This window comes from Alligator sinensis, unplaced genomic scaffold, assembly GCF_000455745.1.
Source record: "Alligator sinensis unplaced genomic scaffold, ASM45574v1 scaffold1420_1, whole genome shotgun sequence".
Classification (NCBI taxonomy): Eukaryota; Metazoa; Chordata; order Crocodylia; family Alligatoridae; genus Alligator; species Alligator sinensis.
The window spans coordinates 520,818-539,371 of NW_005842613.1; the positions used below are offsets into that span (position 1 = coordinate 520,818).

Genomic DNA, 18,554 nt, shown 5'->3' on the forward strand with positions numbered 1-18,554 from the left:
GGGGGGGGGGGTTGGGGGGGGAGGGGGGGGATGTAAGGGTTGAAATATGAATCAAGAACCATCATTTTGCAATTATTTTTTTTAAAAACTGCTTTAGCCAAAACAAAGATCAAAATACTTCGGACTTCAGGGTGCTCAAAATCTAGCTAGGTTTCATGGCCAGGCTCTTAGCAAGTCTTTTATAGTGTGTCATGCAGATATTTGTGTGTGCGCCCCAGCGTGAGAGACTGATGTATTAACTCTTTTCATGTACACATGGCAGGACTATGGAACCATTTGGAAAAAAGTCACAGGGAGTAAAGCTAAGGGCTGAGGTTTTGCAAAGCAGACTAAGGAGCTGCAATGTGCAGCAGATTTAATTAGCAAAAATCTTGTCTCCAGGACTTCCGTAGGTCCCTATCATTTGCTTTGAAAGTCTCATCCTGGAAGCTAAGTGTTCACTATGCCCTACTTTTTATCATTATGCCTGCATCAAGAACAGTCTGTGTGGTGTCATGAGACTTTTCAGCCACTTTCTACTGCCCAAGGAGAAGTTGCTGTAGCATGATCTTGATCAGAAGAAGTTCTTTCAGGCATGGGGAAGCACATAATCAAGGGTAACAGCTTTATATCGCTGCAGTCCAGCAGCGACTTAGATTAGGTACCCATCTAGGACAGATTTCCCTCAAAACCACCCACCCACCCACCCACCAGTCAAGCATCTTAGCTTGGTGAGAGAACCCTACAGAAATAACCAATGACTCTTTGCATGGGGCTCCAGAGCATCAGGGCACGTTACAAAAGGGTGTGTGTCATGCTGAGAGCCGCTTAGCACCACGGAGGATTGGACAGGAATGGTGCAGATTACCATCATGTATCAGACAGCTGTGTAATGCCCCAGGCCGGCTGCTGTTACTGCCTCACCTAAGGGTGCCTTTGCTCCTTGCTTGTATGCCAGAATGTATGGGTGTAATTATGTCACAGCCTGCATCTGGTGACTGGCTTGACAAAAGCACTGCATCCTGGAAGTCACCCAAACCTCTGCTAAAAGCTTTGGAGTCAGATGTCACCAGTGCTTGAGCGATGCCTGGAATTGGCGTCTCCCAAGCAGGCTGCACGCGGTGATGAGTTTACAACTGAGCAACAGACTGTTCAGGTCTGGCAGCATCACATCACCCCAGCAATGGACCACTGCAGACTGTTCCTTACACTGGGCTGTCCAGACATTTCAAACTAATATGGTGGGACAAACCAAGCTTGTGGGAAAGAAAATCATTTCTCCTCCTTACCTGTTAAGCCCATTTCTAATTGCTTGTCTTTCTGGGCAATTGGTTTAGCTCCTCTCCAGCTCAGTACCACCAGACTGGAATAATAATGAGCTCATTCCCTCCCCTCCCCTCCCCTCCCCTTGTGCTGCACACAGCAGCAATGGGAAGCCAGGATTTTGCAAGGGTTAGCACCAGGGAGCAAGGACCCAGGATACCCTACCTTATCTAGGGAAGAATGGTTAACTGAAGAGTAAGTTTCCTGCATTTGGCCTGAAACTAAATGCCGCATTCAGACTCTGCTGAGGGGAGGGGGCTGAGCCCAGCTCTGAGGCGTGCAGCCTTCAGGAGTCATTCTGATTTCATGAAAGCAGATGCCACTCCCAGTCTTTCTTCTGGAAGTCCACTGAACAGACTGTTCAGGAGCACAGCCAGAGTATGGACTGACATATGGGGTGGAGAGACTGTGGGTTGGGTGAGCAAATCCTCTATTCCTGTCTAGTGAGACTGCCCATCTGAGTGGTCTACACCCAGCCACAATGTATGTCCAGAAGGCAGCCTCCCTGTATCTGAACCATTTGTTTCAGTGACTGTAGTTCACTTATCGCTTTAATTTCAATCCTTTGCCTATCCACACACTCAGAAACATCACAATTTTGGCAAGAAAATAGTCTTACAGATCAAGCAAAGCCTACAGGGCAGCTTATATTCTAGTACAAGTGGGCCAAATTCTACCCTCTGTAACCTGAGAGACTCCACTAACTTGTGAATCAGGCCAAGATGATGTTTCTCTGCCAGCAGATTTTGAAATGCTTAAGCAAACAGCTTTGCTTGATGGATAAGAGCCTGTCACAATGGAAAGTTAAGGTGCGGTAGCTGTGACTATGAAGCGATAGCAGCACCTAGAGGGCTCTGACCATCACGTGAATTTCTACTGCTTGACCGAGACTCCCACTCTGCAAAATGCAACATGGAGCAGCTCCAAGACCTCCAGCTCGTCACACCACAGCCATTAAACTACAGAGGTCACTGAACTGCTGACCTGAGCTGGAATCAGAGAGACAACTGGCTCTCACCAATCCCCTGAGCCATCCGAGCAGGCTGGAAATCAACGCTGAAAGCGAATGACAAAGCCCAAGCTTTTATTTGTGGGCAACGGCTTAATCCCCCTAACTGCTTCCTCTGCCATGGGAGGCTCATCTGCATCATCTTTTCAGTGAGGCAGAAAACGTGTGGCTTATGCAGATTAAACTAAAACAACAACCAGACACTGTCATGCGGGGGAGTGAGGAGCTCTGAGACACAGTCTCAGAGCCCCTGCCTGAACCATTTGTTAAGGACCACGGAAATAAAGCTTTGCATCAAGATGATGGAGATAAAGCTTTTTCCCCTACCCCAGTCCCTCTTCCTCACTGCCTTCTACTGCACATGTAGCTTCCTCCATGGGGTGTCCTCCCTAAGCCTTTTAAAATTCAAGACATCATCCAGGCAGCATGTCATCCTGCTGCAGCTGCTCCTTGATTGGCTGATGCAATTATTTTCAGGTGCAGCAGCAGCTTTATCAGCAAGAGTCTTCAGTGGTGAGTTCACTTTGCAGAATGAAAATCAAGCAGGGATGCATCCAAACAGGGGCCTGGGGCAGAAAGCCTAGTCAGAGGGGCACAACGTTTCTGCTTCAGGCCTCAGCTGGGGTTGAAGGCCTAAATGCCAAGAGGAAAGTTTGGACTGGACAGCTCTGAAATCTCTGGAAATTGTGGTGCTACATGGTGGAAATCTCATGGAGTCTGCTGGTTCCTCAAGGGTCTGAAACCAAAACTGGTTTCCCTTCCCACTTCAGACCCAATCTGGGACAAGGGCTGTGTAGAGACTTTGGACCTGGAATTCAAATTCTGGCTCCATTTGCTTCCTGTATTGAAAGGGATTGAGAGCTGAGGGCCTGGTTTGGGACCAGGCTTGTATGCTGAGCCAGGAGCTGGGCCACTGCAGTAGAGTGAGCTGCTAGGGAACACAAAAGCATGTCTAGAGAGTGGCCTGTGCTCTTAAGAAGAAATACTGAAGAAATACTACAGAGACTGCAAGGGCTGCCTACCAATGCTGGGCACAGCTAGCTCCAGATGAGCCCAAAGCCTGTAGCTTGCTCTATCTTACAGGGGGCCATCCCTGCCCTGAGAGGTACCAGGTGGTGCAAGGCTGTGTGTTTTGTGCTGCCTCGTTGGGACAGGTTTTCATGGAGGTGCTCAGTGGCTCTGAAATCCAGGTCTAGCTTCCCTTTCAATGGCTGAGGGCCTTGGTGCTGGCTAGCCCTGTCTTGGCAGCCAGTGCAGGCTTGATGGGGACCAGCTACACCTCAGTTGTCTGACACCCAGGTTCTAATCTAGACCTTCTCCGCTTCTATTTCCTCGGGTCTAAAGTGTACACCTCTTCACACTACAAGGAGCACAACCACATCTGCTAGAAGAATTCATAAACACAGTTTCCTTGGCATTATCAACTAGGTTTAACTGGGTTTTAAGAACCACATCCCAGGCTAGATAGGAACTAGCCATGGAATTGGATTTAATCTGGTCAGGCCTGTTCCACACTAGCCATGAAAACCAGGGGAGCATCTTTCTGGCCAAAGAATTCATAACTTACGCTGCTGCTTTCTTTTTAGCACTTCCCCCTCCTTCCCTTCAGTGGTCGCATCCTAGTGAGCACACACAATGGCATACACATTGAAGCATGCAGGTCCTCCATGTAGCCTGTGTTAGGATCTGTACCTTAGAAGCCCCTGGTGTGTTAGGTGATTTAGACTAGAGTGCGTGGGCAAGCACAGCAGTCACTTGCAAAGCACAAAGTCCTTGCTTGAGCAGTGCTCTGCACACACACACTGGGGCCACTGGGCAGAGGGAAGCACTGCATTTGAGGAAACTGACCACTAAATTGGCATTTAGGTTCCCCTCCTGGCACTACCACTGGTCTCCTGGGTGATCTTGGACAAGTCACCACCCTACTCTGTGTCTCAGTTTCCCCAAGTGTAAAATAGGAGTGAGGACACTGGCCTGCTTTACGATCTGAAAAAAAGCCTTAGGCATTCTTCTGAACCTTGGACAAAGACAATGTCATCCAATACAGGAGTGTTACTTAGGCCCACCTTTAGGACTTGTGAGCTATACTGCTCTCTAGGCCCTAGGCAACAGGCTGAGGAAAAAAGATGGGAGAGGCTTAATGACATGGCACTTGACCTCAGAAGAAGAGATCCTGGAGAGGTTCCTGCTGGGGGAGAGTGGTTACATGTCAGCCATAAAAGCTCTGACTTTAGTAACGGTGGGCCTGTACAAGCAGCATATGAAGGCAGAGCTCAAAGCAATCAGCATTCCTATAGTCACCTCAGGATTTTGGCCTCCTTCTCTTAAAGCTGGAGGGTGTTTGTTGTTACCAGCATTAAGAGAGAATCTACAGGCACTGGCCTCCCATATGGACAACGAGTGACCAAACTCTTTGCCATTCACCAGGGGTATCAAACTCACCTTCTGCCCTGGGCCAGGTCTGTACAACGGGCATTGCTTGTGGGTCAGGTTCAGCCTGGGAAACAGGGTGGCTCCTGCTCCTGCTGCAAGACCCATGCCAGAGTTGGAGTAGTTGCTCCTGACATGTTTTATGCTGGGATGGCAGCTCCAGGTCCAGCATGGAGCACACAATGGTGGCAAGTCCAGCCTATCATCCAGTGTGGCAGCAGTGGTGGTAGCAAAGCCAGTAGATGAGGATCTGTAGTCACAGTGGCAGTGATGGCTGAAGCGACCAGAAGGTGACCAGGACTGTCAGCCCTTACTCGCCTTCATGCCATCCATCTTCCAGTGGCCAACTTCCAGGCCAACTTCCAGTGGCCTGTCAGTAGCCTGGCAGGCCATGTTTGACACCCCTGCTGTACACAGCTTGCAATCCAAAGAGGGAAGACAAAGGGAAGCTGAGGCACAGAGATGGTCAGTGACCTACCACTGTCAGCAGGGCAGGGATAGAGGCAGGACAGGACTCACAACTAAACCCTGTCCAACTGGCTCCATCAGCCCAAAACAATAGTCTACACACTTTCTCCTCTGGCTCCCAACAATTCAAATGCCCCTCTAAAGCACATCAGTCGATGACATGGGTTTGATAACTCCCTTGTAGGCTAATAGCTTTTCATCTGCCTTGTCCCCAGCGGGGTTCCATAATGGTTCCACAATCTTTCACCATGATGCTAAGGGCCAGAGACGACCCTCATCTCACACTGGTGAGCATAAGGGGACGGCTCTGCATTGACTTTGTAGGTGCCTCCATTTAGATGTGGCAGTGCCTAAAATTGCAGTTCCAGGTCCCAGGAGGGTGATCCAGATCCACAGGCAGAGGCAGCTCAGCTTCCATGCAGCCAATGCAGAGATCTAAGGGATTCTCATGAGATTCAGACCACCTAGCTGCTCAGGAGGGAGGTGCCTACCTGACCCAGAACTCCTGACAACACCACCTGCTTCAGCATGAAGCACAGAGCCCCCCGAACAATGGCAGAGGTGCCCAGCTGCCTAGCAGTAAGAGAATTGCCTAGGAAGTTGGAGATCTGGATTCTTAGCCCTGCCTCACCCAGCGTGGCCGCTTTCCAAGAGGGTGTCTCACCACCAGGCTCTGGGCTGGGTGGGGTTCTCACATTCCTTCTATTGAAGCTGGGCTACTGGGCAACCATAAGTGCAAAGAGTCATGGGTCATGAGTCACAGAAAAAGAGCAATCAGGAGGGAGTGACTATTGCTCTCCTTCTCCAAGGTCAATCTAGTCCTTACACACCTACTTCAATCACTGGAACCACCTAGGTGAGTGAATAACTGTTCTCTTACTGTTTGGGATTTTTTTGATAAAATGCTCTTTGGTTGGATAAATGTCAGTTTATTGAACCTGAAACGTTCTGTGCAAACATGTTGGATTCAATGAATTTTTGAGGGGAAAGTTTCTCAGCCTGAGGATGAAACATGGTCAAAGCCAACAGATATCAGACCAGGTTTACTGCCAGGCTTGAGATGTGGATTCAAGTCCTCAGCTCTGCTAGATTCAGACCACAGGCTCGACCCCAGGTCTCCCAGATGTGTCCTCTCCTTACTTTACTACTGACTAGACTGGGATGTCGCTGTTGGTTTAATTTATTTGGGAATTTTAAAAAAAGCTTTGCTTTCTAACCTCAAATTTTCTTGCAAACTGGAATTCTGGTTTTCCAACCAGTCCTGTTCACACCTTGGGATAACAGCTCACCTCCATGCAACATCTCCCTCTTAGAGTGTAGATGTTCTCTAAGACCAAGCTCCACCTGGGCAGTGAAAAGTGCACTGCAGCACCGGTTTTGTTCTTTCCAAGGCATAAAAACCCTCCAGATGGAGAAGGCAATCCCATGGAAGCAGCACCAGGAATGAGAGAGGAATGATTAACCTCTGTTAATCTCCCAAACCTCCTGCCTCAGAGATAACTGGCTATGTTGGAGAACCCACCCTTGCATGAGTCCCTCATCAGTAGTGTCTCATCACTGTCATCCAAAGTGTGATGTTTGTGCCCTAAGACCATGACTCCTGGAAGGTCTACCGGGCCACTCCTGGAGTGAGGACACTCTTTTGCTGGAGAGGGGATGTCCACAGGCAAAGTGCTGCTTTTTTTGGGTGCAATGTACAAAGGAGCTGTCACAACTCAATGTGCCGTGAATGGGTCATCCTCCTGGTGACAGTTTACAATGACAGGTTCTTTACCCTATTGACCAGATCTTGTGCTGGACGTCTGGGATTCCTTGGGTCAAGCCATGAACCTATGAGATAGCAGCATTTACTTGCACAGCTGGGGCCTTCCAAACACATCTGGAAAGACTTGACATCACTAATTGCGTGGAGGACACTGAAAGTCATCCATACATCTTTCCTCCCACAGGAGTTATCACAGGCTGGCTGATAGCACGGACACCCCTTGCTGGATGCTTTCATGGTGGAGGACATCTTTGTTCATCTGAGGCTCTGAGTGCACTGGGAGCTGTACGGTGCTGGGAGATGGGGGACACCTCTGCTTTGTGTCTCCTCCCCTAGAGTCGGCCATCTCCATGTGAATGAAGACAGTCCAGATCAGCCAGTGATTGTACATGGAAGCAGCAAATCCTCTTCTGTGCCAGCATCCAGTGAGATCTGGTTCTCTTATCCAGATTTCATCAATCCCTCTGAGTGTCCCCTGACACCTCACGCTGATCCCCCCCAACCCCACTTCTTCCCACCCCTGCCCCTCCCCCTCCCCTTAATGAATCCCCCCCATTATATAATTGTGCTCAAAAAAATAAAGGAAATAAAGCACGAATGTCTCTGACAGGCTTGAGCAAAATAAATAGATGCAGCCCAAACCAAACCTTCCACGCTTCTGCAAGCTCCTTTGTTCAGGAAGGCTCCCTCCCTCTCAGGGATCCAGTCCATGGTCTCTGTTAAGCGCTTTGTTCCCTTGCTCTGCCTGCCCTGATTCTGCCCCTCCCCTCCCCCACCCTGGTGTTTGCTTGTAGAAATGAGAAGACACCCCCCACCCCCACCCCCTTCCAAAATCCAAGTTTTGGAGTCTGCTTCACCCCACCCCAGTAGCTGGTGGGGGTCTTGTCTGCCCAGTTGCCAGGGTCCCCCCTGGGAAGCACATCCTCTTGGCCTGCTGCACCTTCTCATAGATGCCTTCCTGGAGGGCAATGATAGGGGACTGCCACTGTCAGGCAGGAGTCTGGTCCCCCTCCCTCCACACTTGAGGTCCATCTTTTAGCAGCTGCCTTGGTTGCTCCTTGCCCTCCTTCCCAGAAGCCACAGCTCCTGGCTCCCCTAGGTCTCACCATGCCACAGCTGGCTCCCTCTGGGCCAGGATGCAGGGTGGGTGCAGAGGCTGGTGTTGGCTGCAGCCTGGGTGGCCCAGGCCAAAGAGTGGGGTGGGCGGGATGGGAGGAGATGGGACGGAGGGAGGGGGCGTGCAGCTGTGTGTGGGTGGTGGTGATGGTTCCAGTGGGCCGCTCCTGCCCTGGCTGGCTCAGAACCCAGCGCTCTCTGAGCTGCTGTGGCTGGTGTAGCTAGGGCTCCGGCTCTGGCTCCGGGAGCGGCTTGGAGGACTGCGAGTCCGGCTGCGGCTGGGGCTGTAGCTGTCATAGCTCCTACTCCGGCTCCGGCTGTATGAGTAGCTGCTCAGGGAGCTGGAAGAGGAAGGGCTGGGTCTGTAGTAGGGGATTGGACGCTTGCGAGCACTGCAGAGGAAATGAAAAGAGAGTCAGTGTGGGGCAGTGGGTGCTGGGCAGGCTGATTTGGTGCTGGGCTCTGGCTTGAGCACATGGGGAAAAGCTGGGCAGAAGGGAAAGGAGCTCAGGTCAGAACTGCTGAGCCCTGGGCTCACACTGCCACAAGAATGATGGGCAAGTTCTGATTCAGGTCTGGGTCCAAATGTCTCTGGACCATGGTCACGGGGCTGGAACTCTCCTCCCCCCAGGGAGAATTTGGATTTGGACCAGAATGCTGTGGCCTTGATTGCAGAGGCCCTGAATGCAACCTGTGGAGCCCATTCATGGACAGATTCAGGCATTATCCCCATGGCTTGTGCTCAGCTCCAGCCAACCAGCAACCCATGCAGTGCCCAAGCCATCACCCCCAGGGGTTAGTCCTGGATTAGGCAGCAACAACAACAGAGCGTAAGAAGGTTAATGTGGCTTTTGTCTTGTCCAGACACCAAAGAGTTAAAGCTGTGAAAGAGAGAAGTTAGGGATTAGTGGCAGGAGAGGTCTGGGCAGATGCCCTGGGGAGGCTGAGCTGAACATCCAGGAGAGGATGGCATGAATCCATTTTGGTCTGTTCCTGCCAGCCCCAGATGGAAAGAGGGGCATATGGAGGGTCAGTGGGTGAAGTCTCTGGCCCCAAGTCAGTATGCCACATACTGCAGGGACAGAGGAAGTCCTAAGGAGGCTCCATGGAGGAAAGAGAGATGTGGGAAGGAGGGAGCAACAGGCAAGCCTAGAACAGAGGATGATGAGAAAGCAAAGGGGTCCTGTTGGACTGGACCTCCCATTCAACAGACCCTGGTTCTCTCCTCTTGCACCCTTCCCAGCCCTGTCCCTGGGTCCCACAAACCTCCACATCTCCCTCATGGATCTCCACCATCTCCTTCATAAATCTCCTATGCACCTCCTGCAGTGTCCCATGGTCCTCCATACCCTACCAGGAATCCCCAGGCAGGTTCAGTCCTGGGCCTCCATGCCATCCCTCTGAACCATTTCTCTCAGTGAGTCCTCCCAAGCCTCCCCTACAGCCCTCCAACACACCCTTCCTCATCCTGCCACTCCAGGAGCCTCTGCATACTCTCTGTAGGTCTCCCATGTCCTCCAGTGTGGGCAACCCCACCCCAGCTCAGCTCACAGTCTTCTGCACACTCCTCTGTACAGCCCTCTTGGCATTCTGCCCCATTCAACATATCTTTCTACCCTGGGCCCTGCACTAGACTTGGGGCTTGCCACATGGGGCACTTAGTACAGCTTAAATTTGTGCAGTATTAAAGTTACGCCTTGTTATGGGCAGCTGCACAGTAATGTGTATTATGATCTAACATGCACAGCTCACTGATTGTCAGTCCCAGCCCCAGCAGCACAGCCTCCTCGGTGAGGACAAAAAGCAGGATCAGGCCCCTGCTGGGCTGTGGTGCCATGATCCCATTGGGGCATGCTGGTTGTAAAGCAGTGGGGGGCTGTGAGAATCAGCCCTTCTGCTTGCTACTGTCACTTACAACTTGAATGGACGCCTGGGGGACCAGTCCGGTCCGACGACATCTGAATGCGTGTCACTTAACATGATCTGGAGATACTCTTCTCACAGTCTTAACTTTGCCATAAAGCGATCATGCTTAGCACATGTTTTACTACTTGAATATGGGGAAACTCATGTTAAGTGCAGTTAACACATCCTTAGTGTAATGGATGACATGGCCCTTGGAGTGCGGCTTCAGACTGGGGGTGGGTGGGAGAGAACCAGGACACTGTCCATTCAGTTCCCTGCAGCTTGGTAAATCCCAGGACCCCTCAGAAAGGCAGTTTCTCCCTTTGGGGCAGTGAATTAGAATGGATGTGGCAATAGAGCAGATGCAACCAAAACCTGTGCTGACCTCTTATAGCCACCAGCTGCCTCAAAGAGACCCTTCCTCCCCACCCTGCTCCTTTGGGACCCTTGCAAGCCTCAGTGAGTGGGGTTAGTGGGACGGACGGAGACAGACAAACGGCACAGACACAGCTTAGCCTGGAAGGCCTCACGCAGTGCATTCAAGGAGACACAGTGGGGTCCTGGCGAGGGGGGGGTTACCAGAGTAACCAGGCCTGCAGCGATGCTCTCTGAGAGGAACCCTGAGACAGAATGGAAAAGGAGAGTTGCATCGGTATCGGCATCAGAGGGGACAGAAAATGGTTGGGCAAAGGCCCCTGGCATCCCAGGGCCCAGCAATGCCCTGAATCATTACTCTTGCAGGCATCACATACATGGCCCCCCCTTACTGCACCTCACCGTTTTGAAGGCTTTTAACTTCCCCACCCCTTTGCGAGCCCTGTGTTTACAGATGGGAACTGAGGCACAGAGGGGTCAGGCAGAGCAGGCATTGACCCAACGTCTCCTCTCCTTGCTTGCACGAATACTGGACCAGCCTCCGTCTCTGTACTTCGGCCCAAAGCTGGACGTCTCCCTCCATTCGCTGCCACATGGCATTGCCAGCCCAACCATTCAGGAATCATGACTCAGGTCTTATAAAAATCACAAGAGTGGTTTAAAAACACATAGTTTTTACAGCTAATAAATGCTGAGATTCGTTGCTTTGACTTTTTAGTGTTCATCTGTCAGGGGTCCCATTTTCAAGCTTTTTCCCATTATTTTTTTTTATTAAGCAATGAAAGCTGAAATTCTCATGTAATCACAGGACTCCAGGAGCAGGGGCTTAAGGAAAGGAAGTGTTACAAGACTGGTGTTGCCATTTTGAAGACTGGCAGTATGACATTGGAGCTGGCATCGCTACTGCTGTGGGTCCAACACATTCCTGTCTGGGCTGGCTCTGTTGATCCCCTCATTGTCTTTCCCTTAAAACAGGGAGACCTCCAAACATCCCTCAGGTTCTAGAAATAGTGTTCTGGCTGAGGCTGAAGCCTGAGTCAAAGTGGCCTAGTGTTTACATCAGTGACTATGATGAGAGAACGAGCTGGTGCCCATTGCTGTCAGTCCGGGAAAGGGAAGCCAGGGTCAATGCCCTGCCCGCATGCCCCCCAGTGGCTGATGCTGATACAGCATCCAGAGCTCAAGGACAAAAGGGATCTCGGACGTTGAAGCATCCAAGGTCCCGGAGGAACAAGACACGTCTTTTATCCTGAGCTGCATCAACCCATAGATTCTCACAGCCAGGCTTCACTGGTTCTGTAGCAACCCAGAATAAGGAATCAGCCCCCTTCGGTAGCTTTCCACCATGGGAAAAAATAAACATAGATCTGCCTGGCAGCCTCGAGAGCCAATGGCTTAAGTACACCTGTGAAGGAAAAGGTCACATGAACCCTGTAAGGTGCAGTATCAATAGGGCACATCATTTACTTCATACTTGTAACATGCATTATGCATGCAGGCATCACAGTACTGGTAAGGCAAGTTATAACTCCATGACCATAGTTTTCAATGGTGTCCACATGCCACAGGGTTACCACATTGCTTCCATCTTAGTGTAACTGTATTTCACTTGTCTTGTCACCCTAAACCTGCAAATACTTTCTGATCAGCCTAAAGGGGCTTCATGGGCATTGACTGTGTGCACCAGGTTTGCATTTGGAGAGCAGAGGGAGAAACACAGCTGGCTTTTTCTCCCCTTTGACACAGAATTACACCTCAAATAATTGCATATTTCCTTTTACAGATTGGAAGAACTGAACTAGTAATACTGTTAGCAGTCTGCCTATCTGTCTGGCTATCTATCTGTCTGTCTATCAACATCTGGCTTTGCAGAGAAGCAAAGAGGGCTTTGGAGAAGAACTCTGAGGGGCCTGCAAGTTGTCAGTAAGTGACTAAAACTTGTGAGCCTAGGGCTGAAGCCCTGCACTCTGATATCTACCTTGTAATTCTTCTGGGCTCCATGAAGCTGGGGGAGTCACGTCTCCTCTTCCTGATGGGGGAATAACTTCTGGAGCGGCGCCGGGGTCGGGTGGGATCAGTATCACTGTGGCGTATTCGGGGCTCACTGTCTTTCTCTCTGAATCAAAATCACATATATGTTAGTTGTACCTACGTGTGTGTTGGCACACATGCATGTCTGCTAGATGTCTGGACATGTATCCTGTGCACAAATTTGAGGCCATGGGCATGATTCTGGCTGTAAGTCCACACGTACACGTGTGCATGTGGTGACAGGTAGGTAAGTCACTTGTGAGAGCTGAACTTGGAATGTCCCAGCTAAAAGCACACATAGATACCATTGAGGTAGGGGAACAGCTCCAGTAGCCCAGAGGCAGCAGTAGGCTTGTAAAACCCTCTGAGAGGACCCATACATGGTACTGGCATCCATGTGAGACAAAATAGAGATGGAAAAGACCTACTAGTTCCCACCATGGCTCGTACACATGTGTACATCAGTACCTGTAGATCGGACATCAGTTGCCATCAACTATGATGAGGGTAGCCTGCTCTGTGTGGGGCCATCCCTGATGACTGCTCAGAAACCCCCAGACAGTGCAGAACATGGGGCTCCCACTGTGGTCAGCCCCATCTGCTCCAGAGGCTGCCTTGGGACTGCTTGAGTCACCTGCCTTTCTCCAGTCCCTGAGGCCAGTCAGGACAGTGAAGCTGACAACCCCTAGATTAGCATGTGTAGAGAATGGAAGGGATATTTGTAAGGAAGAGCCCCTGATGTTGGCCCTGGTTCCCCCCACCTTGGTCAGACTGATTTGATCTGGTCATGTTACAAGATGCATTTATTTACTCAGGCTTCTTCTGACGGAAAAGCTTGGTGCATAGGGGCTATATCTGAGCTAATCCAAATGCTGGTGCCCATGGCAAGGACACCATGTATGCTGAATACACATCTATGGTTTATTGAAGCCCTTGTGTGTGTTGACATAGTAGTGTCCCATGTACCCATGTGGCGTGCTGACATTGTGTATAACAGTGGCCACATGTCTCGGTACAAATGTCCCCCCACCCATACAATCCTGTCTCAGGGGACACATGTTGCAGGTACGCTACCTGCTTGCAGTTTTTTTCTGTGAAGGAGACCGAGTCCTGCTCCGTGCTGCTCTCTTCTCCCGGGATCTGGACCGGGATTTGGATAAGGACCCGCTGGAGCTCCAGGAACTGCTCCGGTGGCCCGTGCTCCGGGACACGCTCTTCTTTCTCTCTGAGTTGTGCCTGGAATGCTTGATAGGTGACTCTGAGCTGCTGTTTGGCCTGCCACGATGGTGTCTCTCCTTCACCCTGGAAGACCAATCAATCAAACCGCCAATCACAATGTTATCACAGCACACCACAGCATGGCATAAAGATTAACTCTCTGAAAACCAGAATTCTCCTCCAGCAATTGCTAACACTGTATTTCCAAGGCAGTGGGCAACCATCATCCCACCTCCAACCACATTCCTTGAGTGTGGGCATCCAGGAACATCAAGAACCCGGGCCATAAATGTTCAGCACCCTTACACTGTACTTAATGAAAGGATTAAAGATCCTTTTACTCTGTACGAGAATGGCTAAGTCTGCTTCCAAGGCATACACCATGTATATCTAACCTGCAAATCTCACTGCCACAAGATAAATCTGAGGCCAAGTTTAAGTAGAATTTAAAGGAGTCTTAGACATTTAGGTGACTAATAGAGCCTTTGACAGTTACATTAGATAGAATAAGGACCTGTGGATGGGAACTGCTCCAGGGAATAAGCCTACTATTCAGTTCTTGGGGTCAGAAACAGATTATTTCCTCTCTAGCCACTAGAGGAGCTCTGCCCTTTGCTCTGCAGCCTCTGGTGCTGCCAAGGTGGGGACCCTGGAGTGCCTGGCACCAGCTCTTACTTTTTTGCATGAGCCCCATGGTTCTTCTCCACCCCTGGCATCATGTGGTAGGGATGGGAGCAGGCTGATCCCTCCGAATCACTACTGTAGCCTGTGTTACTGAGTGATCGGGGTGACTCCTTCTGGGCTGAGGGCTTGGCCTTGCTCCGGCCCTTGTGTTTGTGCATTGAGGTGGAGCGGGAGCGCCGGCGGTGAGAATGCTTGTCCACTCCAGAGCATCGGCCTCCTTTCTCTGGTGACATTGACCTGGGGCTCCTGGCGCCATGTCTGCTACTCTTGGAGCGAGGCGACAGCAACTCAGTCTTGACATGAGCCCTTGAAGAAGGGGATGCGGAGTCCAGCCTCTGACAGGAAGAAAGAAAAAGGGGGATGGGGAAGGAAAGAAGAGAAGAAAGAAGGGGGGAGAAGTCTTTAAAGGGAAACCCCAAGCCAGAGATGCAATTCACAACGTCAACGCACATTGCATAAGGCAGGCTACACAGACTCTACTCTGAATCTTCCTCTCCTGCTCAGCCTTTTGACCTCAATGCAGCTCATGCAAATCTCCGCATGCAAAACGCAAAGGAAATCCAGAAACAAAGTCATAAGGAGGGAAGGGAGAGTTCGAACGAAAACGCATCTGGAACAGAGGGAATGAACTAAATAAATAAAGGAAATCAAATTGGTGTAAAAATCCAAACAAACTAAGAAAACCAAGGAGGGTGGCAAGAAGGGGAAAATAAATTGGACATAACAGGAAAGAGTTAACTGAAATGAACCAGGAAGTCAGAGGAGACGGGTCTGAGTGGGGTAGGAATGGAGTGGAGGTTCTTCCATGTATATGCATATATATGTATAGAGGCATGTTAGTATATACATATATACATCTGGATTTGGGTTGGAAACAAAACAGGGAGTGAGGAAGACAGCACAGAGATATGGTGAGGGGCAGGGTAGAGGTGGGGAAGTCACAGAAGGGACAGGGGAAACAAAGTATAAAAACAAAAAGGAGGAAGAAAAAACATTTAAAAAAAAAGAAAACTCCACAAATGTCATCGTTACTGAAATAAACGAATGTTTCTGAACTCTTCCTGGGATACTGTTTTTTTTATCTGTGACCCTGCAGGGCACTGCTGAGCTCACATCAGCGCTCTACAATGACTCTTGCTTTCTGTTTCTTTTTTTTTTTCCGTTAAATTCTGTTTTTTTTAAGTCCCTCTTGGTTAACATCCACTTACCAAAAAAGTGGCATTTCCTCCTTTAGTAGGTAAGGTATGAAGAGAAGGGAAAAGCGGGGCAATATAAGTGCATCATTAGATTCACAAAAATGCAAGAGAGAAAGAGAGAGAGAAAGAGAGATAGAGAGAGAGAGAGAGAGAGAGAAAGAGAGAAAGAGAGAGAAAAGAGAAATAAAACGAAACAACTCACTTCTCCTAGGCCTCGGAAACATCAATCATATGAGAAACCAACTCTAGGTGGAATTGCATATGCATCAGCTCTGCATTATTGGGAAAACACTTTCAGGGGGTGAGCATTTTTTTTGGATGACTTTTCTTTAAAAAAAAAAAATTAAACCCAATGTCATTAGCACCTGCACAAATCCCCTGATGCCCAACTATCTGGGTATTAATAGCGGCCTGGCAGGTAGAGCAAAAGCCCATGAGGAATTGCCAGGAACAATTTTTATAGGCTGTTTTCATGTAAAGCAATGAAATATCCTGGTGTGGTTTGGTGCAGGACTGGGGGACAGTGCTACCAGCAAGGCATTTTTTTTCTTCCAATGGAGTATATACAAAGGCCCAGATAGCACCAGAGAGGCCTATGAGAAAGCAACACAATTGTACATTGACTCTACTATGACATGGTGTGAATCTGCAGGTCGGCCTGGATCCCATGTTGCATGGAGCTGATGTTGCCTGATATGAAATATACACATATTTGCACACAAAGCACTAACTTTGGAGGCCTCTTGGTACAACAGAAGGGCTAACAGGAATGGAGGCTGTGGGGAACCATTTTTTCACTGAGCCTAGACCAATCTAAGTGAGAGAAAGGGCCATGGATGTTGTTTGGAAAGGCTGGAGGGGCCTTTTTGTTTCATTTCAACTGTTCTCGACAGCAGGGTAAAGACCAACCCTGAAAACAACAACCTGCTTCTCAGTGATAACTGATAGCTCAGCCAGGCTGAGGGCAGCATGGTCAGCCCACTGTATCCCTTTAAATAAAAACCAAGCAATACATGGTACCTGTGTTTCTCATGTGAAGCTATGCTGTTCTTGGAATCCTTCCCCAACCAGATCCCTTGCCTATGGGGACCTTGTAACACTGGGTGAACATGACTGACGTCATATCCCCAAAACCCCTTTGGTGGGGAAACCAAGGCACAGAGCAGTCAAGTGTCTCAGTCACAATGAGCTGCTAGATGAATGGGGATGTGAAAACAAGAATGCCCTGCTCCTGCCTTAATTGTCATGCTTTTTCCCTCATGCTCATGCTACCTACTGGGAGAAGGCTGACTCCTGGGTTTCCAGTTTACTCTCCAGCTATCTGTATAATGCAAACTTAGCAATGGGTCTTTTCTTATCATGAGCTGTGAAGAACAGGAAACTGCTATGGAGATCAGGTAGGTGGATCTTGGTTAAATCCCCCAAACATCTGCTTTACATGGATGTGTCTTGAAATCATGCTGGTATTGCTTCAAGGTATTCTGGGAGCCAGAGCATAGCATAGGCCCAATCCAGTGTCCACTGATGTCAAAAAAAGATTTCTATTGACATCAATGAACTTTTAACTTCAGGCCCTATGAGAATGAAAGTCTCCAGAAACCCTGCAAGCTATTATAAGCTAGGTGCTATGGGGGTACATGGATATGACTTGGGTGTACTAAGCTGGGTACTATAAAGGGTTCTAAGTCCATGCTTCCCTCAGCCCCACTCTTCCCTCCCTGTTTTAACAGTGCCACCTGCAAACACCCATTGATGCAATTGGTTTCTTTACGCCTCTGGCTTTCATTCTTACCAATGTGGCTTTGCATACTTCCATGCAGTTCAGAGCAGTGCTTACCCTGAGCTTTGCTGCGCAGGAGAAGCGCTGACAAGAATAAAAGTATAAGTCCATCACACCTATGTGTCTTCATCTTATCTGCAGAGCTCCCTGCCAGTCTAGTCTACCCTGCAATATACTTCTTGCTGTTCCAGCCCTAGGATCCCAATCTGTCTGTGCTAATCCTCAATAGACAGTTAGCTTTGTTAATCTGAAGTCAGGTAGGTGGGGGAGGGTGGTACCTTAGAGACTAACTGGTTCAGAGAGGGAGTGGTTTTCATAGGCAACAACCTTCTTCATCAGATGCCAGCAATGGACCATTCTTAGCCTGATGAAGTAGGTTGTTGCCTATGAAAGGTCATGCCACTCTGAATCAGTTAGTCTCCATGGTGCTGCCCTGACCTGCCTTCTGCCTGTCCTGGATGGAGGAATACCAACAGCTGACCTTTCAGTTCGGTCATTTACAAAACAATAAATCTAAAAAACTAATTTGGGTTTCACCTGAACCAATACTTAAAAAAAAATTTTCAGTGAACCAAAACGTTAAGAAACTGTTATGGATCAAACAGGGCATTTATTTTTTGCTCCAGTGTTTTTTAAAGGTTTGTAGAGGGTTTTTTTTTAAGTAGAAGTGAAGGAAAATCCATAATCAAAAGCCATTTTGGATTGAAAAACTGAAATGCTTTGACTTTTCCATTTTGTTGTTGATGTTTTTCTCATTTAGCAAAACCAAGATGGATTGCTAAAGATTTTCATGTCACCAAACTTCTACCAAAATTAACCACCCCTGAAAGCCAAACAAAAAAAGGCCAAAAATATCACTCAGCTCTGTGCTTGATCAATATTTTATCTTCCTGCTATTCCAGCCCTAGAATCCCACACAGTTTTGACGATACGCCTCAGTCTTGATAACAGCATGTCATATTAGAGAAATCCTGACTTTTATTTCCAAGCATAGATCACCATTTGGCTTGATCAGGGTAATCTTGGTCTGAAGGATAGAGATTGCACTTGGAGAGATGAGTCCATTGCCACTTGTGGCAGTCGCTGTAGCTAGAACCCTAGATGGAAAAAGCTGGTACCATCAACTGAAGCAGTGTTGAAGGTTTTCTCCAGCTTTTCCAATGGTGAATATGGCTGTCAGAAAAGGGGCCTGATTGCCAGCTCTATAGGCTGATTCCTCCATTTACCCACAGGGTAGATGCAGGCAAGGAATTGGCAGCCCAAGGCTTTCCTACA

The 18,554-nt window shown here is 49.0% G+C and overlaps 1 protein-coding gene and 1 long non-coding RNA gene across 3 annotated transcripts in view; one reads left to right on the forward strand and one right to left on the reverse strand.

Annotated features, from left to right (window-relative positions):
* Positions 1-7,718, forward strand: part of LOC112551831 — a 34,500-nt gene extending 26,782 nt beyond the window's left edge. For both annotated transcript variants that reach the window (XR_003096136.1, XR_003096135.1), the window contains exon 4: positions 7,159-7,718. This is a non-coding gene — a long non-coding RNA (uncharacterized LOC112551831). The remainder of the gene's footprint in view (positions 1-7,158) is intronic.
* Positions 7,719-7,888: 170 nt separating this feature from the next.
* The window catches only part of SRRM3 (serine/arginine repetitive matrix 3), a 79,689-nt gene continuing 69,023 nt past the window's right edge, over positions 7,889-18,554 (reverse strand). The window contains exons 11-15 of the mRNA XM_025214976.1: positions 14,295-14,638; positions 13,476-13,703; positions 12,349-12,486; positions 10,526-10,615; positions 7,889-8,482 (exon numbers count right to left, since the gene is read on the reverse strand). Coding sequence (XP_025070761.1) covers positions 8,272-8,482; positions 10,526-10,615; positions 12,349-12,486; positions 13,476-13,703; positions 14,295-14,638 — 1,011 coding nt within the window. The 3' untranslated portion in view covers positions 7,889-8,271. The remainder of the gene's footprint in view (positions 8,483-10,525; positions 10,616-12,348; positions 12,487-13,475; positions 13,704-14,294; positions 14,639-18,554) is intronic.